General features: G+C 39.0%; 2 protein-coding genes across 9 annotated transcripts in view; both read left to right on the top strand.

Annotated features, from left to right (window-relative positions):
- Positions 1 to 1,364, top strand: part of Dus2 (dihydrouridine synthase 2) — a 46,525-nt gene extending 45,161 nt beyond the window's left edge. For all 5 annotated transcript variants that reach the window (XM_074055787.1, XM_074055790.1, XM_074055788.1 and 2 more), the window contains one exon: positions 780 to 1,364. In XM_074055787.1, the coding sequence (XP_073911888.1) occupies positions 780 to 822 (43 nt within the window). In that variant the 3' untranslated portion in view covers positions 823 to 1,364. The remainder of the gene's footprint in view (positions 1 to 779) is intronic.
- Positions 1,365 to 3,633: 2,269 nt separating this feature from the next.
- The window catches only part of Nfatc3 (nuclear factor of activated T cells 3), a 95,890-nt gene continuing 75,016 nt past the window's right edge, over positions 3,634 to 24,507 (top strand). For 2 of the 4 annotated variants that reach the window (XM_074055783.1, XM_074055782.1), the window contains exon 1: positions 3,634 to 4,047. In XM_074055783.1, coding sequence (XP_073911884.1) covers positions 3,945 to 4,047 — 103 coding nt within the window. In that variant the 5' untranslated portion in view covers positions 3,634 to 3,944. The remainder of the gene's footprint in view (positions 4,048 to 24,507) is intronic. The other 2 variants (XM_020171142.2, XM_020171143.2) reach the window with 1 other exon arrangement.

Below are 24,507 nucleotides of genomic sequence, written 5' to 3'. Positions count from 1 at the left end.
TTTGGTAAGACTGGGGTTTGAATTTAGGGCTTTGTACTTGCAAAGTAGGCACTCTACCGCTTGAACCACACCTCCATTCTATCACCATTCTTACCATATCAGCTATAAACTAGGTCACTTAAGAGTCCCAAAGCTGCTGACAGAGTGGCTCAAGTTCCTGCCTAGCAAGCATGAGGCCTTGAGTTCAAACCCCAGTACCACCGCCACCCCACTTAAGAAAAAAGATTCCTAAACCCCTTCCTGGACCAGTAGCCACAATGTTTATCCACCCATTTCTGCCACCTTGATTGAGGCCTTCTCCTTAGCTCATCACATTTTGGGGACAAATGGCTTTGATATGATCATGAGAGGTTGGAGAGGGTGGCAGGGCTTCCAAAGGCATAGTAAGAAGACTGTATTTATGCAGAGATGAGGAGGAATCTTTTACAACTGCACTCTCACAGCCTAAGGATCTCCCAGATGCTGTTCGGGAGTCTGCCCTGCTTCTCTGAGACTGCCCTCTGGACCAAGTCCAAATTCCTCAGCCCAGCCTGAAAAGACAAAGTACTGGCCTTCTCAGCACCTTGTGCTGACTACAGCAACTAACTCTCAAGTTATAACTGGCTGGTCTAATCCTCTTTCAGATTGGGAGCTGGTTTAGGTTAGTCCTTGTGTTCTTTAGGGCCAGTGTTAGCATGGGGGTAGAGTTTAGGCATAGAAAACTAAAGGAAGAACTTGAGGTGTGTGTGGGGGTGCGTGACATATCAAGTAAGAACTTTTCTAAACTGTTTCTTCCACAGCTCCCATTTCCCTAGGGTAAAACAAGGGGCTGGTCTGGACTAAGCTGCACCATTCGATGGCTCTGAAGAACTTGAAAGCCTTCAGCATGGGGCCTCATGGCCAGGCCTGTGGCAGCTTATGAAAGAAATTGCTTTCCCTGATTTTCAGAACTGTTATTCACACAGAGGGAGAGGGTGCATACAGAGACCCCTCCTGCCCCTCAGTCTCTGTCCACCCCAGGATTCTATCTACTGCACCAGACCCAGGCCTCTGTTTCATAAGGTTTTTTGTGGGGGTGGATGACCTGCAGGAACTTTGGAAGTATCCTGAAGAAAAGCTCATGGTAGAAAGTCTTGGCTGTAGCTGGGGAAGGGGGTAGAAAGCACATGCTTATTGGTGGTAGTGGGGCAGATAGGGCAACCATTGCTTGCTGCCTCTCTTACAAAGACTTGCTTTCTGTGGTTGGTGCCCACCCTTGCCCCAGTCCATTTCAATTCATGTTAAGTTTTCAATTTACCCCAGACCAGAAACCCTGCCCATGATGTGACCCCTTCTAAGTGTTCTCCAGGTGCTCAGTGAGCATTTAATAAATGCGTGAATTTTTTAAGCCATCTACAGCTTCTTTGTGGTCCTTTTTTAGTGCAGGGTTGACAGGCCAGGGTCTCCCTCCTGCCTCTTTATGGCCTGATTGGCCGAGCCCTTGGTTCAGGTGAGGTCATGTCTAGAGGGAAGGAGGGTCTAGAAAAAGTTCCTATTTTTCAATCTGGAAGACAATCTGGGAGGTATGTATATAAGGGTGAAGAGGGGAACATATGCTGAGGTTATTTTAAGTTTTATGGGAATGGAGAGGTGAGCTAGCCAAGGTTTGGGACCTTACCTACACAAGAATCCTGTTACATATGTGGTAAAAATAGTTGGGCCAGAAACCTAGGCAGAGGGCTGCAGAACTTGACTGATATTTGGGCTCCAAGTTTCATACTCAGGCCTTCAAGGTTCTTGACAACTTATTGGGAAGGATTTTCTACCCACATAATGCCAACACTTTCCTTGATGAATATTATCCTGGTGGAGGTGGGGGACAAGCTATCATCTTTCAGGCCCACTGAACATCATATCCCTCTCCAATCCAGTGTTTCATTTAGAATTTTGACCATTTAAGTCCCCTGCTCTAAATCCTCCTAGAGTTTCCAACTGCCCTCGGGTCTCCAAGTCTTTGGAAAGGTGTTCTCTACTTGGAACAAACCTTCCTCACCTCTTGCCTGTCTTTTCAATTCCTACTCACCCTCTGGAGGCCCCATAGCTTGTGTGTGTGTGTGTGTGTGTGTGTGTGTAAAGGTGTTCTCTGCTTGGAACAAACCTTCGTCACCTCTTGCCTGTCTTTTCAATTCCTACTCACCCTTTGGAGGCCCCATAGCTTGTGTGTGTGTGTGTGTGTGTGTGTAGGGAGAGGGGGTTGGAACTACTCAGAACTCCTAGCACAACTCTTATCTCTGAGGCCCCATAGCTTGTGTGTGTGTGTGTGTGTGTGTGTGTGTGTGTAGGGAGAGGGGGTTGGAACTACTCAGAACTCCTAGCACAACTCTTATCTCTGCACAGTAATTACAGATTTGCTGTTCCTCTCTCTCCTACCTGTACACAAAGCACAGGGCAGGAATGAACCAGTTAAGATGAATGTCTCACATGCTTAGAACATTCCTTGCTCTCTTGACCAGAGGCTCACCCTAGTTCTCCCTGGTAGCTCAAGAATCACTGAAAAACAGACTTGCAAGGATCTCCCTGTTGCCCCCTTCTCCCCAGGAGCTTTTGTGAGTTGTGTGGGCCGGTGAGGTGGAATTTGAGGCTTCTCACATGCACCCTGGCCTCTGAGACTGAGCTTTGGGTTCCTCCAGCAACGTTCATCTAAGGATACTATACCTGTGGGCCCTGTACCTGGGACATGGAGCTGGGGGAGGAGGTCACTGCTGCCTCTCTCAGTTCCCTGAGAGCCTTAAGTAAACAAGCTAGTCTCTAGACCCCAAGAGGTGGCATCTTAGGTCTTCTCAGGGGAAGACGGGCCCGTTCGGGAGGGGCCAAGGCAAAAAAATGGTTCTTGAGGCAGAGTCACTTCCTACTTACTGGCTGCCAGAGGTTTTGGGTGGCACTACACCTCCCGCTTTCACGGTTGTACATCCGGATGCAGAGGTCACAGGAGCTGTGAGTGGCGGGAGCACACAAGGGGCTTCCGCGCTCAATCTGCTAAACTTCTCGCAGCAGACAATGCCGCCGACACCGAGGTGGAGGTCTTGCCCTACAGTAGTGGGTCTGCAACTATCACGAACTCTAACTCGCGACTCCTCGCCTAATACCCGTTTCCATCTGCCCCGCCCACAACCCATCCCCGTCCCATCAGAGGCTCGGTCCTGTCCCTGGCCCTCTCGATACTCCAGCACTGAGGTTGCTGTGGAGAGATCCGGGTGTGAGTGATGTCCAGGCAACCCTGATCGGGCCTTGATCCATTTCCTAGACCCAGCCACACCGAACCCATAACCCCTAGGGCTCCAGTGTCGGGTCCTCGCCGTGAGCTCTGCCCAATAAGGAAAAGAGTCTCCAATTTGCCTGTGGTGGGTTCGCCAATCCAATTAATGCTATCGGCTCTACCCACGTCTAGTTTAGGAATCACTCAGCGAATACAGGCTCAACTACAATTCCCGAGAAGTAGCGGGGCTCATCGACGCTCTGTACTCACATGACTTCCTCCTCGCGGAAAGGGAATCACGCGATAGGCCGGCAGGGGGGCGGGGCCCTTAGGCTCGTCCCCAGCGCTAGTAGCCTATGGTCAGCTCCGCCAGCTGGGCGCGCGGGAGGGGGCGGGGCTTGGAGCGCGGCACGGCGCGAGAGCGCGCCGGCAGCGGCCACTGTTGGGGGGCGGGGAACTTTGGCTAAGGCGACCCTGGTGGCTTAGGCACCCGCGACTGGCGGCAGTGGCGGCTCCTGGTGCGTTTGGGCCCACGGCCAGCTTTCTAGTTCGGAACGGAACGCTTGGCGTCACGGGCCCCGCCCGGAAAGTTTGCCGTGGAGCAGCGACCTCCTGGCCGGCGCGGCCCGGCATGAAGCGGCGCTGAGGAGCTGCCGCCGCCGCCGCCGCCGCCGCCGCCGCCGCCGCCGCGGCCGCCTGAGGAGGAGCCTCAGCACCCCGGGCCACGCCGATGACTACTGCAAACTGTGGCGCCCACGACGAGCTCGACTTCAAACTCGTCTTTGGCGAGGACGGGGCGCCGGCGCCGCCGCCCCCGGGCTCGCGGCCTGCAGGTGGGTGCCGGACCGGGCGGGACGGGGGAGTGTTTCCTCTCGTTCGCGCGAGCTCGCCCTTTCCCTGGTCCCTGATTGTCTGGGGAGCGATAACTCGGTTTGTGCGCGTGTGGGGAGTGAAGGCGGATTTCATTACGTGAGGAAGCGCGTGGGTCCTGCGACGTGATAAGTGGCTTCAGGCTTGGCTGCAAGCAAACTAGTGGGGAGCTCTACTCCGGGACGCCGGAGGCCGGTGGACGCCCGGGGTTTGGAGGCTGAGAGTCGGGGCCCCAGCCCAAGTGGCGTCTGGTTGTCCCTGCTTTGCCAGCGTGGTGCCGAGAAAATGTTCCAGTGAAGTGTAAGCGCACTTGGTTCTTCATCTGTTTTAGGTGTTTAAAAAAATTCTTTATATAAAAGATGCGCATTGTTGAAGTGTAGGAACCCTTTGAAATTCGTATCCATGTTTGCTTAAATCTACTTTGCTGGGGGATTAACGCTTTCCAGTTAACTTTCAGTTGCACACGTTATGGCCCACGCTTAATTTGAAGTGTAACTATAACGGGACTTTTCTGAAAACTGAGTTTCCTTGCTCGAGCAAAGTGTTTAGGATTTATTTATTTTTCTTACAAAATGAGAACTCTTTTTGTAATTCTCCTCGAAAATGTGGAAGTTAGTTTTTAAGAAAATCTCTCCTCAGAAGATATTTTTAAAGGAAAATTTTTAAAGGAAATTTTTAAAATTTTTAAAGGAAAAAACTGGGAAAGCTGGGCACCATTATGCTTGCAGATCAGACCAATCAGGAAAAGACGACTGGGGACTTTCAGCTCTCCTGTGACCTGGTTTGGAATACTGTGGTTCATTAAGTTCACTTTCCCTATTACAATATGCAGGCAAACCTCAAAAAGGAGATGGGTACGGGTAATCCAATTTATTCCTTCCGGGATTAGGTGAATTACTTCATGTTCATATTGATGTTCAATGGATTGTTCTCTAGAGTTGCATTGAAAACTTAATGTGAGCATGGAGGCATAAGGATTCTCTGGGTAGTACAGTACTTGTTTTACTCAGTTTTTATGTATTAGATGTCTTTGTCAACGTAATAAATAATTTATAAAAGTTATATATATTTTCAGTTCCACTAACATTTGAGCACCTATTATGTTGAAGGTACTACTAGATACTTTGTATTGTTATGTTGATGCTTAAAGGACAGAATATTCTCAAGGGCTTTGGAGGAGACCCGTAGGCCAAATAATTGCTAGGAGGCAGACTGAATTGTGATGCATTTTATAACAGAGGAAGAAACAGGAAAAATACTATTTGTGGAGGGGGTGGGATTCAGTTGTACTTAGATTACTGGGACTGAACAAAATAAAAATAACTTGTTTTAATGAGTGCTTTTATTACCAAGAATATAAACAGTTGATATTTGGCAAACTTTTCTTGGGCACAGACTTTGTTAGAGCACATTATGTACTAAATATATGATCAAGAAAGGTGTTAACCAAACATAAATATTGAAAGAGTGTCATCATATCAGTAGGAATTGTATGTACATTCATAATATTGAATAACATTTAAAAGCCATGAGAGTAGCTTCTTAAAAAATCATTTTGAGGGCTGGAGGAGTGGCCCAAGTGGTGGAGCACCTGCCTAGCAATCATGAGACCCAGAGTTCAAACCCCAAAACCGCAAAAACAAAACAAAACAAAACATTTTGACACATGGGAAAACAACATTTTGTTATTTAAGAAGGGTCTAGAAGGAATTGAAGTTTGTAATTTGATTTATATTTGAATTTCACCCCAGTGGTGTTTTGTTTTGTTTTGGCAGCACTGGGGTTTGAGTTTAGGGCCTCACCCTTGCTAGGGAGGTGTTCTACCACTTGAGCCACTCTCCAGTCCTGAAATTCCCAAAGTTTTGTAACAATGAGCAGATTTATTTGCAACAAAAGTCCACTTTAAAATATTCTGGCAGGTAGTATTTTTTGTTTTTAGGCTTTAAAAAAATTACTGTGAGACAGGTGGCTGGTAGAGTGGCTCAAGTGGTAGAGTGCCTGCCTAGCAAGTGTGAGGACCCGAGTTCAAAATACTGAAAAAAAAAAAACAGAACCCAAAAAATATGTCAGGCGCTGGTGACTCACGCCTGTAATCATAGCTACTCAGGAGGCAGAGATCAGGAGGATTGCCATTTGAAGCCAGCTTGGACAAATAGTTCTTTGAGACCCTATATCAAAAAAAAAAAAAAAAAAAAAAAGGGGTGGTGGAGGGGCTCAAGGTGTACCCTGAGCTCAAACCCTACTACCGCCAAAAAAAAACCTGTAAAATACATATGAATAAATAAACCATCTTAAAGTGAACAGTTTAGTGCCATTCAAAATCACAGGGTTGTGCAACCACCACTTCTATCTAGTTCCAAAACTTTTCATCACCCCAACAGAAAACCCTGTACCTGGCTTCTGTGCCATCTGGCCAGGGCCCACAACTTTTTCTTTTGTTGTGCCTAGTCTTTCCTTTTATTTCAGTAAAGCTTTGCTACTTTTTTGCAGAACAATAAGGAAAGAAAACCCTGTTCACATTAAACTGTTGCTTCCCATTTCTCCCTTTTCCTTCTCAGACCTTGGCAACCAAAAATCTGGTATCGGTTCCTATGGATTTCCTTATTCTGGATTTTTTATATAAATGTGACCTTTTGTCTTTGACTCTTAACTTAGCATAATGTTTTCACAGTTCATGCAATTTGTAGCAATACTTTATTTATTTTTTTTTGTGACTGGTAATATTACATTGAATTCTTACATGCTCACATATACATAAACATACCAGTTTATCTCTTCATCCACTGATTAACATTTGGCTTGCTTCCACCTTTTGGCTATTTTGAATAATGCTGCTATGAACATCTAACAGCTACTTTTTAAATTCTGTTGAGAAAAATGTGTTACATATTCAAAGCTAAGTTTTCAGAATTATTTGTTCACAAAATAAGTTTTCATTTTAATAAGCATAATAATTTAATAAGCAGTATGTAGTTTGAAGGGACTCAAGTGGATCAATTGAATGCTTTAGGAAGATACATGCAGTCAGGTAGGCCATGAGAATAAAATTGGTAGAATTCAAATCAGTTCTGGATTATATACGTGTGTTTAGGTACTGTCCAGAATGGAAGTTCCTTGAGAGCAGGGACAGTACTGCATGTTGTTTGTAGTTGTGTTATTAGTAGTTAGCACAGTGCTTTTACATAGTAGGCACCTGATATTTTTGTTGAATTAATGAGTAATTGCTATTTAAGTTTTGAGTCAATACTCACTTTTTTTTTTTATGGTAGAGGAAGTTGAGTTGTTTCATTTCTTTAACTTATTAATTAGTTCCATAAGATAGCAGATCTTGGTAATTTTGCCCTGCCAGTAGGTTTGAGAGTTTTTATAGCACATACAAATTTCCACACAGAGAAAAGATTTTTGAAAAATATTTGGTGAGAGGAGGAAATGGAGATTGAGGACAAGCCTAGGGGGTGAATTTAGTTGTGTTCTCAGTAAGCTTGCTACAGTACACATTAGATAATTTAAGGTACAGTTGATAAAATTGAATAGATTTGTGACTTTTTAATATTACTGCTTGTGAGGTGTTTGAGATTTTTTTTCATTGAAGAAAATTTAAGACCTTAAGTCTAGGTTGGTTTCTTTGTTTGCTAGTGCCTAGTGCTATCTCTCTCTTTTTTTTTTTTTTACTTAAAAACAAATCAAACTATTTTGTTTTCTTTTTCTTAGTATCTAGCTTCAAATTGATGATATACCTCAGTAAATAGAAAATTGAAAAGTGTTTAATGTATTCTATTACTTACCATTACATTAAAGAAGTTGCTACTTTTTTTTTTTTTTTGTGAGTCTGGGGTTGGTTTGAACTCGGTTTCACACTTACAAAGTAGTTGCTCTACCCCTTGAACCATGCCTCCAGTCCATTTTGCACTGGTTATTTTGGAGGTGGGATCTTGCAAACTATTTGATAGGACTGGCCTTGAGCTCAGCCACCCAAGTAGGTAGGATTACAGTCATGAGCCACCTGTGCCTGACATTTTTTTTTTTTTTTTTTTTTTGGTGGTACAGGAGGTTTAACTCAGGGCCTTGTGCTAAGCGCTCTACCACTTTGGTCCCTCTGCCAGCCCTAAGGGCAGCTTCTTTTTTTTTTTTTTTAATATCTATTGTATAAACATGTATATGTAGATATGTATAACGTATCTGGATATGCATAACATGCAATTGAAATGGCAATTTATAAACAATCTGTACTGTAGCTGAATCAACTTATTTACATGAGGGTCGATTTCATTTGTAAAATTCAAAAAGTAAGTAGTTGTAATTCAAATCTCTTATGCCTCAGCTTATTATATATTAAAATGCAGCTTATCCTATTATAGTGCAGCTCCATTGTTTATAACCTGGCAACTTGCAAAGTGATATTTTAAAAACACATTTGTTGAGAATTTTACATTTTGATTTAAATAAAATTAAATTTTTATTTAATACAATACACTGCCATATGAGTCTAATAAAGAGTGAAGAGCAGTGTCACTGACTGAATAATTTTAAATGACTAAACATGCTAAGGGCAGCTTCTTGTATTCTATTTTAGCATACTGATTGTATCCCTCTAATTGAGTTTGACGTTCTAATAATTGTTACTTTGCAAGTTCAAAGCTTCTTTACTAAATATTTTCTATGCAGAAATTGGAATCACTGGGAGGAATTTGTACTATACTGTGTATTTATTTTATCTACTGCTATTTTCTAAGAGGAGAAATATCTTACATACAATATGTATTTTTGTAAGAAATACACTTTATTGTAAGATTTGTATAATCTTGTCAGTTTTTTTGGGTGGGGAGCAGAATTGGGGTTTGACTGTCAGGGTCTTTTTTTTTCCCTCTTCTGGCGGTGCTGCAATTTGAACTCAGGACCTCACACTTGCTAGGCAGGCACTCTACCACTTGAGCCTCCACCAGTGGAATTTGGGTTTGAACTCAGGGTTTTGTGCTTGCAAAGCAGGTACTCTGCCACTTGAGCCACACCTCCAGTCCATTTTGCTCTGGTAAATTTATTATTTTTTTTATGGTACTGTGGTTTGAACTCAAGGCCTACACCTTGAGCTGCTCTGCCAGTCCTTTTTTGTGATGGATTTTTTCGAGATAGGGTCCCGAAAACTATTTGCCCAGATTGGCTTTGAACCACAATCCTCCTGGTCTCTGCATCCTGAGTAGCTAGGATTACTGGCATGGGCCATCAGCGCTCTGTTCTGGTTATTTTGGAGATGGGGGTCTCTTGAACTATTTGCCCCATCTGACCTCTCAGTCTGCCAAGTTAGCTAGGATTACAGGCATGAGCCACTGGTCACAAGCTTGTCAGACAATGAAACAGAAGCTTTTCATATGTCAGTACGAAGTTTTCCTAAATTATTGTCTTAGACTACAGTTTACAGTGATTTTACTTTATCTAATACTTGGAGATCTGAGTTATGTGTTTGTTGTAATAAGAAATTTACTATTTCTTAGATAATTTACCTTCTAACTTTTTAGTATTTATTTTTGAGATAGTCTCACTGTGTAACCCAGGCTAGCCTATTCCATATCCTCCTGCCTGCCTGAGTGCTGGGTTTGTAGATATATGCTACATGCCCAGCTCTTTTTTTTTTTTTTTAAGGTTTATGTTTTATCTTGTGTAAATGGAATAATGTATTTAAAGCTCTTAGTACTGTCCTAGTTTAGTGGTTCTCTTTAAGTAGTGGTACTTAAAACATTTCTTTAAACACACATATACACAACTGATAGGCTCTTTTTAATTTTCTCCTGTTCCTAAACATCATTGAGGAAGCAGGAGCAGGTTATCGATCTAGTAATTTAAAATCTTCCGAGTTGGAATATTTGGTCTTAGACATTTTTTATCTTATCCTTTTAATTTTGGTTTTCATTCTTTTTAGTATTACTGCTTATATTTTGCCAAGTATAAGTACTGAAGGTCATTTGCTATTATGTTTTTCTCCTTTTTTTATTGTTTTATTATTCATATGTGGATACAAGGCTTGGGTCATTTCTCCCCCCCTGCCCCCACCCCCTCCCTCTCCTCCCCCACCCCCTCAATACCCGGTAGAAACTGTTTTGCCCTTATCTCTAATTTTGTTGAAGAGAGAGTATAAGCAATAATAGGAAGGAACAAGTTTTTCTCCTTTTTTGAATGAAGTTATTACTGACTCAGTAGGGTTTGAAAGGTAGTTGATTTGCAAACCATGCAGGTATAATCAGATATTTAAATTAGGATGAAAAAAGGGAAGTTGTTTGTATGGCTTCCTGTAGAAATTTAATGTGTTTGTGAGGCCCATTAGGTATTGTAGAGGAGGATTTTATTGCAGCTAATCCGTGTTTTCATACCATAGGCCAGCTTTTTCTGTAAACTTGGATGCAATGAGAATATGTATTAGGAGATAGAGTTGGTGATAATTTCAGTTTCACTTGGAAGAATAGTTTGATATTGTTTCTTTGACACTTTTTGTGATAGGGGTTGAAGGATGCTCCTGAGCGTATTAGAAACGGTTTATGATGGAGATTAGTGAATAAATGCATTTTAGTAAGTATGAGAAAAAATTGTCAGTGTTGTAGTTATTAAAATGTTCATCATTGTTAAGAGCTTTACTATTCCTGTGCTTTTTAAGGTTTTCCCACTTGTCAATATAGAAGAGCTATTTTGGCATATTTTCTGGATTTAATAGTTCAGAAAAGTAGAGGTTACATTGTAGTTCTTTTATTAGATGATATGAAAGTTTAAACTTGGGTATTATGTGAATGGCCAAGAAGTTGTGATGATCCAGTAAGCTTGTGTCTTAATCATTTAAGGGCATTTAAGGTATTAATTTAGGATAAGTTGTAAAAACAACTTATGACTTGCCTTTCTGCAACAACCATACATTTTCCTTAAAATTGTATATATTTTTATGAAGGCATAGTTCAAGCTGTGCTTTACTTTACTTAATTTTTTCAGTGAAATATAATCATAAGGACATTTTTGGTGAGAAATTGTACTATTCATTTTTCTTCTGTCATAAATACTGAAGCCTTTTAAGTGAAGATAATGAATTATATTACTGATTTCCTTCTCATTGCTAGTTGAGAAGTAGATTGATTCGGTATGGTAATATTTTGTTTTAAATAGGGGTGGGGTTGAGAAAACCGTATATAGTGAAGGGAATTACATTACTCCTAAGAGATAGGAAACCTGAGTAGGTTGAGCCTCATTTGATAGTAAGTGGTAGTATGCTCACAGCCGTAACATAAATAAAGGAAGGCGTCTAAAAGTGTCCTGGTGGGTCAGGGGAATAGACACAGCAGACTTGGCAGTAAGCCTGTCTTCTAAAACTAAATCCAAGTCATCAAATTTGCCCAGGCATGCCACATGCGGTTCAAATAACAGTGGAATTTAAGAGGAGTAGATTTATTCAAGGAAGCTTAGGAGAGTCCCAGGCAGGAGCAAGCTTTTTTAACAACCCTCATTTTAATGCAAATGTCGCTTGAGTTTGTATATATTTCATGATTTCTGATAATGTTTGTATATTTGTATTGTATGACTCTCACTTGTTTGCTTGAATTTAGCAAACTTTTGGAGAGAGGAACAATCAGAGGTGTAAGATTAAGTTGTATAACCTATGAATTGATAGATTACCAACAGCTGATATTTAATTGTTTGGAATCTCTAGTTAACGTTGGTATTTCTGTGTGAAAATGAACTGCAAATTTATGAAAGCCTGAAAATCCAAGGTATACTGGAGAAGTAACTTGAAGGTTTCATTTTCCTACAAAATGTATAATTTTAGTAAGTTTTATGTTACAGTACAGGTAAGAGTTTTACATCTATAATATGTATTAGTGGAGTGGCTCAAGTGGTAGAGTGCCTTAGCAAGTGTGAGGCCCTGAGTTCAAATTTCACTACTGTAAAAAGTCAAATTAACATCTTAAAATTTTGTCTTTATTAGCTTTGGGTTGAATTTTCATTAGCTTTACTGTTTATTTTAATTTAAAATAGATAAGATTATGCAAGCTCTGAAATTGAATTAATTTCAAATTCTTTTCTCATAACTTTTTTCAGAAATGTTGACTTACATTTTATGTAAACATTTATTTTAAATTTTGATCATACTGGGGTTTGAACTCAGGACTTTGAGCTTGCTAGGCAAGTGCTGCTGTATGACTTGAACCACACATCTAGTTCCCCCCCACTTTTGGTGGTACTGGGATTTGAACTCAGGGCCTTGTACTTGTTAGGTAGATGCTCTACTGCTTGAGCCATGCCCCTAGCTCTAAAACTATTCCTAAAAGCACTTTTTTCCCATCAAGTTGACCATTGGCTAGGACACTTTGGTGGACTGTGAATTTTACTCAGATGTAAATATTTTCAGTATCGTTATAAAAATTTACAGTAAATGTTGTTAAATAATAGCATTCTGAAAAAAATGAGCTGGTGGTGTGGCTCAAATGGTAGAATGCCTGCATATCAAGTATGAGGCTCTGAGTTCAACCTAGCACTTGGGAGGCTGTGGCAGGAGAATCTCAAGTTCAAGACCATCCTGGTCTATATCCCAAGTCCCAGGCCAGCCTGTACTACATAGCAAGGCTGTGTCTCAAAAGAACAAAAACAGGTTCAGAAGGGCAAAGATTGCATGTTTTCTCTCATATGAAGATTCTAGACTTAAAATATATATATATATATATATGTATATATACATACGTATATGTCCATATACACATACAATGATTGTAATTGTGGGACTGATTGAGGAAGAGAGAAAGAGGGGGGTAAATATTGAAATACATTGTATCTATGTATGAAGATGGCAGAAGTTTCACTGAAACTTGTGAAAAAAGTATGTGGGGATGGAGGAGGTGGGGGAAGAGCAATAGAGGGGTTTAATCTGATCAAAGTACAATATATATATATGTGTGTGAAATACCATGATGAAACCTCTTTGTACAATTAATATACACTAAAAAAAGTTTCAGACATGAACCATGGTACTAGCACTTCATTCTTTTTTCTTTTTTGGTGGCACTGGGGTTTGAACTCAGGGCCTCATGCTTGCTAGGCAGGTGCTCTGACTGATTGAGCCACTCCACCAGCCCTTTTTTGTGTTGGATGTTTTTGAGATAGGGTCTCTTGAACTGTTTGCCTGGGACTGGCTTCGAGCCATGATCCTCCTGATATCTGCCTCATGAATAGCTCGGATTATAGGCGTGAGCCACCAGCACTGGCTCCTGACACTTTATTCCTGACAGGAACAAATCCTTTAATCATTAAAGGAGAAACTGCTTTTTGTTCACCCATTGGGTTTCTAATTACAGTAGAAATAAAGAGCTTTGTCATATACTATGTACTGAAAAAGTCTCTTCCTATATAGATATAGTGGGACTTGGGGTCTTGTGCTTGCAAAGTAGGTACTCTACTGCTTGAGCCACAACTCCAGCCCATTTTGCTCTGGTTATTTTGGAGATGAAGTCTCAGAGAACTATTTGCCCGGGTTATCCTGGAACCTCATTTGCCAAATCTTGGTCTCCCAAGTAGCTAGGATTACATTTGCTCCTAGCTAAATTTCCATAATAAAATGTTTAAAAAGTGACACTCAAAAGATCTTCAAACTTTTAAGGTGTTAGATTAGGATAGGAAAAATGTTCACTTTTAAAAATAACATTGTGCTGGGTGCTGGTGGCTTACACCTGTAATCCTAGCTACTTGGGAGGCTGAGATCCAGAGGATCTGGGTTTGAGGCCAGCCTGGGCAAATAATTCTCTGGACTCCATCTCCAGACTAACCAGAGTAAAATGGACTGGAGGAATGACTTAATCAGTAATACCTATTAGCAAAGTTTATTATTACTGTTATTATTTTGGCAGTACAGAGGCTTTATACCTTGAGCCACTCCACCAGCCTTTTTTGTGATGGGTTTTTTTGAGATAGGGAAAATAGAAAGCTGTTTACCCCTGCTGGCTTCAAACCATGATCCTCCTGGTCTCTGCCTCCTGAGTAGCTAGTATTACAGGCGTGAGCCACCATTGCCCGGCTAGAGCTCTCTTTTACAGTTCAAAGGGAAGAAGGCCTTTTTGTTGTTCTTACCTAGTAAATGTTGGCTGTTCACTAGTTTAGAGCTTTTGTTGGCTTTTTATCATCTGATCTCTATTTGAAAAAAGTAGTAAAATACTTTTCATTGTCTAGTTTAAAATATATAAAATAATTATATTTGGGGTTCCTATTTAGCAGGGTGAGGAGGGAAAAAGATGGAGGTGCTGGCTTTACATGACTCTAAGTTTTAAAGTGAGAAAGGACTTTTCTAGAAAGCTTCAGCAAATTTTACCTTTAGTCCCTTTCCTAATGGAATGGTTTATATTCAGTCCCTTTCCTAAACTAGTCACTGGTAAAGGCCAACGGAATTAATCTTAGCCAACCAGGCCTCTCCCTTGCAAGGCCTGAGGATTTGGTTGGTTTCCCCTGATGCACATGGCTGTATGAGAGGGTAGTGAATATGTGGAAAAAAATCTGGTAGGGAGGAACAAGGTAAAAATTGACTCTGGAAGGGAGTTACCATAAGAATCCTCTGTATTTACTATCCATAGTATGCTAACAACTGAGGAACTTTAAAAAGATAAATGTGACTTATGCAATTATTTTTTCTGGCACATTTTTTTTTTCCTTAATGCTTTGTCAAAGTTTTTGAGGTAGGCATGCAAGCTGATAGAGTTGCAGAGAAAGACAGGGAAGGAAGTTTATTGGTCCTGTATCGTTAGGTTTATTTGATCAATTGATGTTGGTGGGAGATAAGGGTCACCAAATTGATCTTTATGTGGTTTGAGTATAGTCAGATGGTCATGCAGACACACAGAAGCTTAAAGACAGTCACCTTGTAAAGCCAATCCTGATTTATTAAAATAGAGTAAAGTATTTTTAAAATGCTTTTAAAAAATGTTTTATGTTACTGTCTTTAAGACTAGTTTGAAAGGAACTAGCTTTTGTTGGTAGGACAAAATAGAAGGCTGTGTATTTCTTAACCAGATGGAAACACTGTATAAGATACTGTAGTAACTAAGCTAGAAGGGACCTCAAGAAAATTCTCTTCCATTTTGTAGGTGGATATTTAGACTTTTAATACAGTTTTTTTTGTGTCAATATTATTATGTGCCAAATATTGGGAAAAACAAATTGAATATGATTCAGTGTATTAGAGTAGACAAATAAATACAGAAATATTGGTATAATAGAATATAGAGAAGTTTCTCTGTGAGTATAATGACAAAGAACTTAACTCAGTTTGAGAGGTCAGAAAAGTGGGTACAATTGAGCTGAATCACCTGATGGAAAAAGGAGGACATGCATTTTAGATTGATTGATTACCACACCTAGAGAGAAAGGTTAAAGAGCATGGTCCTTTAATTCAGAAAGGTGGAAGATGAGGTTCTAGAATATCCAGATGTGGCTGATATATCGAGGAGTCTGGATTTTAGTTTGAACAAAACAGGGAGCCATTCAAGGATTCCAAGTTGAACAGAAATGCCAGATTTGTAGGTTAGAGTATTCTGCTGCAATGTGAATAGCGGATGGAGGAAAGTGGGAATGTAAACAAATGATCTGGCAAGTGAAAAGGACAGAGCAGTGGAGATGTAGAAGTATAGAGCTGATGCAGGTTTAGAGGAAAGACATAGGACTTGGTATCAGTTGAATTGAGAGAAAGGAATCTAGGATGATTTCTATTTTTCTAGTTTGGGTTAGTTGTTGTAGGAGAATTGGTTTTGGAGGTGGGGAAGGGGGAAAGATAATTCAGTTCAATAAAATATGTGGGCACTATGAAGAGTCTCTGTAAGTAGTGGTGAATAAGACAGACATGGTACTTGACTTTCATGAACTTTTTTTTTTTTTTTTTTTGGCGATACTGAGGTTTGAACTCAGGGCCTCATGCTTGATAGGCAGGTGCTCTTCCACTTGAGCCAATCCACCAGCTCTCTCATGGAACTTATAGCCCAGTAATTATTAGTGAAACAAATGTTATGAAAGTGAAAGTATAAAGTACTGTGAGAGTCAGTTTTGTGTATGTGTGGTTTGAGGTGTCTCTAGATTGATTAGGCAATTGGAAGTAAAAGTTTAGGTCTCAAAGTAGTTTGCACAAAAGAGATTTTGAAGTCATTGGTTTATAGATAGAGATGAATGAAGTCATTGAGGGAGGGTTTAGATCAGGATGAGACAAGAAGGTTGAGAACAGAACCCTGGAAACAACAGTACTTGAAGCATGGCAAGAGAAACTGAGAAAGTATCAGAGTTAAAGTAGATGAAAAGAGAGTGGTATGGTAGAGTTTTATCTATTTAAGCCCAAGATAGAAAAGGGTTTTATCTATTTATCTTTTATTTATTAAATTTTTTATTGAAGTGAACATGGCTATTACCCTCAAAAGTTTTCTTGTCTTGCTAGGTAATCATTCCCTCCTCCTACCTTTTCCTTCCTTCTTAGATAACCACTGAAGTTACAGAAGTCATTATAGAAAATTTATGTAAGTAGAATCATAAGGTGTATTTGTGTGTGTGTGTGTGTGTGTGGTACTGGGACTTCATGGCCTTCACCTTGAGCCACTCCACCAGCCCTTTTTTTTGTGAAGGGTGTTTTCAAGATAGGGTCTTGCAAACTATTTGCCTGGGGTTGGCTTCGAACCGTAGTCCTCCTGATCTCTGCCTCCTGAGTAGCTAGAATAATAGATGTGAGCTACCAGCGCCTGGATATATTCTTATATTCTGTTTTTGTGTGTGGGGGGGTTAGAAAATATCATTGTTATTTTGAGATTCATCTGTGTTATTGAGAATACATTTTTATTGTGGAGTAGTTTCCATTATGTGTATATATATATCATAATTTATTTGGACTTTGGGCTTGTTTCCAAGTTTGGGCTAATAAAATAAAGTTACCGTGGACATTCATCTATAAATCTTTGTATGGCTAAACCTTTTCTCTTGGGTAAATACCTAGAAATAGAGTGGTTGAGTCATTTGGTAGAGGTATATTTAATTTTCTGAGGAGCTCCCAAACTGTTAGCCGAAGTGGTTATATCATTTTACATTTTCACCAGGAGTGGAGTTGTGTATTTTTACATCCTTACCAATATTAGTTTTGGTGAGGCCTTTTTAATTTTAGTCATTCTAACAGGAGTATAGTAGTATCTCCTTGTGGTTTTAGTTTATATTTCCCTCGTGACTAATGCTCTTGAGTATCTATTTATATGATTATTTACTATATGAATATCTTTTTTTTTTAATCTGTAGAAGTTTTTTGCCCATTTGGGGCTGAGGATGTAGCTCAGTTGGTAGAGTGCTTGTGTTAAGTTCTGGGTTTGATTCCCAGGCTCACCAAAAAAAAAAAAAAAAGGTTAAAAGCTTTTCATTTTGAAATAAGAATCCACAAAAAGTTGCAAAAAAGGTAGAGATATGTTTTCTTTCGGTGGTTCTATAGTTTCAGATTTTACACTTAAAAGTCTATGATCGATTTTGAGTTAATTTTTGGCTATGATGTGACATATGGACCAGGTTTGTTTATTTAGTTTTGTGGTACTGGATCTTGAACTCAGGGCCTATACCTTGAGACACTCCACCAGTCCTTTTTTTGTGATGGGTTCTTTCGAGATAGGGTCCTCTTGAACTGTTTGCCCGGGCTGTCTTTGAACCATGATTTTCCTGATCTCTGCCTCCTGAGCAGCTGGTATTATAGGTGTGAGCCACCAGTGTCTGGCAGGTTTATTGTTTTTATATATAGATAGATACCAGTTCTTTAGACTCACTAATAGGCACAGTAATACAAAAGTACTGTATTACTTTTGTATCTTTGTGAAGAAACAGTTGTTAAAGATGAATGCTCCTAGTTACCCCAGAGGCAGAGTTCTGGAAGATGGTGGCTGGAGGCCAGCCCAGACCAAAAGTTCACGAGACACTATTTCAATCAGTGGTTGGATGTGATGACATGTGCCTGTCATCCCAACTGTGCAGGGAAATGCCAATAGGAGGATTATGGTCCAGGCCTGCCCCTGGCATAAAGTGAGACCCTTTCTCAAAAATAACCAATGAAAAAAGGTATAGTGGCTCAAGATTTCACTGCCCAATACTGCCAAAAAAAAAAAAAAAAAAAGTGTTGATAGCCTGTGCATGGAGGTATATACCTGTAATCCCAGCACTTGGGAGGCAGAGGCAAGAGGATCAAGTTTGAGGACAGTAAGAACAAAAAAAAAAAAAAAAAGAAAAAAAAGAAAAACAGAGAAGGAAGGAGAGAAGGAAGGAGAGTTTGAGGACAACCTGGGTATTTTATGTTTGAATTTTCTGTTCCATTGAGCTGTGTCTTTTATCTTTTTACTGTCATAACTACTGTGCCTTTATACTAACTATTGAAATCATATAGTGTGACTCATCCAACTTTGTTCATTTTCAAATTGTTTTGGCTATTCTAAATCCGTTGTCTTTCCATATAAATTTTGGAGTCAGCTTGCTAGGCTTATTGAGTTTTTTTTTTTTTTTTTTGGTGATAACTGATATTTGAACTCAGGGTCTCATGCTTGCTAGGCGGGGCTCTTACTGCTTGAGCCATTCCTCCAGCAGCCTGTTAGAATTGGTTGGGATTATGTTGAATATATAGACCAGTTTTGGGAGAAGAAATACCTTAACAATACTGTGTCTTCTACCCTATGGATAAGATATCTGTATTATTATTATTGGTAGGGAGGATCAAACCCATAGCCTTGCACATGGTGGGCAAGCGCTCTACCATTGAATTCAAACATCCCTCTCCATTATTTTATTATTTACCTTTTTTTTTTCAAGAGTGGGATTTGAACTCGGGTCCTCAAGCTTGCTAGGCAGGTGCTCTGCCACTTGAGCCATGCCCTCTGCCCTTTATCATTTGTATCCTTCAATTTTTTCTCAAAGTAAAAAAAAAATCTTCAATTTTTTTACTTTTTTGAGACAAGGTCTTACTGTGTAGCCCAGACTGACTTTGAACTCACTATGTAGTCAAGAGTGCTTTCAGTTTGGGATTGAGCCTCCTGCCTTTTGAATGCCGGGATTACAGATGTGTAACACTACACCCAGCCAGCAAATATGTTTCTAGTTTTCACTGTACAGGTCTTATACATCTTTTGTCAGATTTACCCATAGGTCTGATTTTTTTCCCCAAATACTACTGAAAAAAATCTATGTATGAATATATGTTTTCATTTCTTTAGGTTATATACCTGAGTGTAATTGCTGGATCATGTGTGAATTTTGTGGGTCTTTTTTGCAGAACCTCTAAACTTTTCCATAGCATCTATACCATTTTACATTCCCCACCAGTGATATATGAGTTCCAGTTTTTCCACATCCTCACTATTCCTTGTTATTTTCCATTTCTTTGGCATCACACATGGTTTTGAGTTGTGTTTCTCTAATGACTAATGATGTTGAGCAACTTTTCATATGCTTACCTGCCATTTGTGTATTTTCTTTGGAAAAAAGTCTATGCAGGTCCTTTGTCCATTTTTGAACTGGCTTATTTGTTTTTTATTGAGTTGTAAGAGTTCTTCATAAATTCAGATTATGTATATATATATATATATGTAAATATATATATATTTGTTTTGTTTTGTTTTGTTTTTGTTTATTCAGTACTGTGATTTGACTCAGAGCCTACACCTACATCTTGAGCCACTTCACCAGCCCTTTTTTTTTATGTGAAGGGTTTTTCGAGATAGGGTCTTCTGAACTATTTGCCCAGGCTGACTTCAAACTCCAGTCCTCCTGATCTCTGCCTCTTGAGTAGCTAGGATTACAGATGTAAGCCACTGGCGCCTGGTTTATCAGATATATTATTTACATATATTTTTGCACCATCCTATAGTTTGCCTTTTTGTTTCTTAATAGTATTCTTTGATGCACAAGTTTTTAATTTTATTTTAATCAAACCCAGGGTCTCCTGCATACTAAACATACTAAACATAGCTACTCTGCTATACCCTCAGCTACACAAAAGCTTTTATTTTTGACCAAGACCAATATTCTTTTTTCTTTTGCTGCTGTGCTTTTAGTGTCACACTAAGAATCTATTGCTATGTTTGAAGTCATGCAGATTTACATCTGTGTTTTCCTATTACCAAATTTAGCTCTTAAATTTAGGTGTTTAATCCATTTTGAGCTAATTTTTGTATATGGTATGACATGGAGTTCCAACTTCATTCTTTTGTATGTGGTTATGTAGTTGTTCCAGCACTATTTGTTGAAGAGACTATTCTTTCCACACTTTGATGACTTTGGCATCCTTTTCAAAATCAGTTGATAATAAAAAAAGTAAATCAGTTGATAAAAAGTTGAGTTTATTTCTGAGCATTTATTTCTGTGTATATTAGTAGATTCCATTAGTAAACATTCTAAAATTTAGTATATTAAATACTTTCCACCACTTGAAGAAGAAACCATGTGTCCTTTATCATTTCTTTTCTCCTTCATCACTCCACCTAACCTTAGAAACCACCAATCTACCGTCTGTCTTTATAGATTTACCTATTGTGGACTTTCATATGAATGAAATCACATAGATATGTGTATTTGGGGTTTGTTTTTAGACTTTTTTTAACTTAACATTTTCAAAGTTTATTTTGTAAAATGTATCAGTACTTTTTATGGACAAATGTTTCATTGTATGGATAGACCCCATTTTGTTTATTCATCCATAAGCAATGTTTTGTAGTTTTTAATGTACAGGTCTTGCACCTCTCATTAAATTTCATTCCTAAGTATTCTTTTTTGGTGGTGTTTTTAAATTTCAGTTTTTGATTATTCATTTCTAGAATTTAGAAATACAGCTGATTTTTATATATTAATCTTTATATATTAACCTCGTTAAACTTCCCTATTCTAGTGGCTTTTTATAGAGTCCATCATATTTTCTAGATAATCTTACTTGCAAATACAGTTTTACTTCTTCCTTTCCAATCTGAGTGCCATTGGTTTAGTTTTCTTTTCCCCCTCCCCCACTCCTCATTTTTTTGCCTGATTGAACAGGCTGTAACCTCTAGTACAGTGTTGAATAGAAGTGGTGAGAATGTATATCACTGCTTTGTATCTGATCTTAGGATGAATGCATTCAGGTTTTCACCATTAAGTTTGATGCTGTAGGATTTTTGTGGGTCTTTTTTTGTTTGTTTCCATACGATTAAGGATGATTCCCTTTTGTTTCTGTTTTGCTTGCAGTTTTTTTTTTTTTTTAATCAGGAATGGATGTTGAATTTTGTCAATGCTTTTTTTTTTTTAACATATATTGAGATGATTCTATAGTTTTTCTTGTACTTTATTAGTGTGGTGAATTACATTGATATTTTTCAAATACTAAACCAATCCCACATTCCTTGGGCAAACTATAGTTTTCTTGTAATGTCTTTGGTTTTGGTATCATGGTAATGCTGGCCTTATAGAATGACTTGGCATGTGTTCAGATTTTTTTGTTGTTGCTGTTGTTGTTTTTGCTTTTTTGTTTGTTTTTAAGAAGACAAGGTCTCACCGTGTTCTCCGGGCAATCTTTTTACTCAAGGGCTTAAGCGATCCTCCTGGCTAACTTCTTGAGTGCTGGGGTTATGTGCATGTGTCATCACGTCCAGTGGCTCGTCTTTTCTGGAAGAGATTATATAGAAATGATGTTACTTTTTTCTTAAATATTTGGGAGATTCATCAGCAAAGCCATCTGGGCCTGGAGTTTATTTTGTGGGAAGGTTTTTTAGATGAAGAGCTATTCTGGTTATCTATTTTTTAATGAGTGAGCTTTGGTAGTTTGTGAATTTCTGACTGTTTGAATATTAAGCTAAAATGAGTTCAGATTAACGTTTCCTCCATTTGTAATCTAGTACCACATGGCTTAGTAGAACTTTCCTCTGTTGCATATCTATAATATCCTCTCCACCAGTGAATAACCTGGGTTCCACCAGCTACCATCCATTTACTTGTTCAACTCCAATATGCACGTAGTCTCCAAATTATTAACCCATACCAGTATGAGAAATAGTTTGCGAATTAGATTGCTGTGTTATGTGTAGTTCCTTTTGTCTTTAGCTGTACAGTTTCTAGTCAAAACTTCATTTTCTAAAGTTACTTAGGTCAAGAATGATACCCAGGGCTTCATTCATGCTGGACAAGTGCCCTACCACTGAGCCACACTCCCAACCCCTCCTGGTTTGTTTATGTGGTGGTAGGAATCCTACCTAGGGCCTCATGCATTCTAGGCAAGTGCTGTACAACTGAGGTACATCCCAGCCCAGTTCTTTGACAAATGTATGGTTATATGTATGCCATCCCAGTAATAGATAGAACAGCCGTTTCACCTTAAAAACTGTCTCATGAGCTTGGAACTCCTTTATATTCAGCCATTCTCCCTTCTCTTTGTGTCTGGTTTCTTCTCTCTCTCTCTCTCTCTCTCTCTCTCTCTCTCTCTCTCTCTCTCTCTCTGTTGCTCTCTTTCTTTCTCTGTCTGTTGGTATTAGGATTTGAACTCAGTGCCTTGCCCTTGTTAGGCAAGCATTTTACCACTTGAGCCATGTAGCCTATGTTTGTGTTAAAGACCTCATGATTCTTTCCAATATTCGGCAATTATAAATAAATCTGCTATAAACAGTTGCATATAATGCATACAGGTTTTTGCATAAAGAGAAATTTTTAGTTCATGTTATTTTTCTTAAAGAACTATGTTTTGGTTTCACTTTTTTTTGGTTGGTACTAGGGTTTGAGCTCAGGGTTTCACAGTTGCTAGCTCTACCACTTGAGTCACACCCTCAGCCCACACTGATTTTTTTTCCCCTTTTTTTTCCATTTTATTTATTTTCTACTTTGATTTTCATTATTGCCTTTTACAACAGGATTTTAAGAAGGAAGAGACATTGCTCTCTACCGCTTCAGGAAAATATAAGTAAGAGCTGAAAATTTTACATTGGGTTTGGCATTACCTGACCTAAAGATATGACAAACAAGATAATATTGGGAAGTAAGGAAGTGGAGACAGTGAGAATACACTACTGTTTTTAGAAATTTAGTTTTTAGAGCAAGGTCTCTCAAACTGGGCACTATTGACATTTTGAACTGGCTAATTGTTGTGGAGGGCTGACTTGTGTGTTGTAGGATGTTTAGCAGCATCTCTGGTCCCTACTTATATGCCAGGACTACCTCTCTAGCTCTGACAATTGCAAATGCCTCCAGACATTGCCAAATACCCCTGCTTAGTAAAATCAGAACCTGTTGAGAACCAGTGTTTTAGAGAAAAGAGTAGCGAGAACTCATGTCTAAAGGAAACTTTATAAAGAAAGTGAAAGATTGAAGGAAATAGCCACTAGAGAAAAGAGAATGCTGGATTTGGAAGAGATGGAAAGATTATATTTACATAACAGATTTCTTTTTAGAAACCAAGATTCCTGTAATTTCATTCTTCCTCATTGGAAGTGTGAGAATTAGTATTTACATTACTGTGGTAAAAAAAAAAACTGACTAATGTTATATATTAGCACTACATTTTATTTTATTTCATTTTTTTTGTGGTGTTGGGTTTTGAACTGAGAGCCTTGCACTTATTAAATAAGCACTTTACCAATTGAGTCATGTCCCAGCCCTAGAGGACTACATTTTAAATTCTTACACTTTTATTTTCTGACAGTATGCTTAGTTTTATTTACTCGTTGTTTGTTTTTTTCTTTTTTATTGGTGCTTGAGTTTGAACTCAGGACCTCATGCTTGTTAGGCAGGCACTCTACCACTTGAGTTACTCTGCCAGCCCTATTGGTGTTTATTTATTTATTTATTTTAAGAGGGTATCTCACTGTTGTCCATTCTGACTTTGAATGCCTGGGCTTAAATGATCCTCCTGCCTCAGCAGCCTGAGTTGCTAGAATGGCAGGCATGCACCACCAAATCAAGCTATTGTTAGTTTTGTAAGTAATGGAACTGTCATTGGTTTAGAAATTATAGTCAGTAGTAAAACTCAGGTTATTGAGACTTAAATTTGTTTCTGTTCTATTAATGATAGATAACATTTGGTGTCTGTGTGACTACAGATTATCTAGAATTCTTTCAACTTTTCAGTATAGAAATTACATCCTCAATTTACAGATAATGTAATCAAAGCTCAGATAGATTAATTAACTTGACAAAGGTCAGGCAGCTTGTAAGTGGTGTATTTGACTCCAAAGTCAGTATTCTTCATTGTATTTTTCTCCCCTAACTCCCATCTTGGGTTTGGGGTATCTCATTATGCCTCATAAATATGATACACAATCCAATTTTTGCTTAGTTTGGTCTTAAGTATATTCTATATTTGTGTTGGACTCCTAACCAGACTTGTTCTTTTCAGGATCTTTTTTTTACCCCCCAGTATCTTATGGTCACTTTGAATTTCATTCATTATTTTGTATAATTGATATAAG

The sequence above is a fragment of the Castor canadensis genome, chromosome 15, assembly GCF_047511655.1.
Source record: "Castor canadensis chromosome 15, mCasCan1.hap1v2, whole genome shotgun sequence".
NCBI classification, from domain to species: domain Eukaryota; kingdom Metazoa; phylum Chordata; class Mammalia; order Rodentia; family Castoridae; genus Castor; species Castor canadensis.
This window is presented reverse-complemented; position numbering and strand designations above follow the sequence as displayed.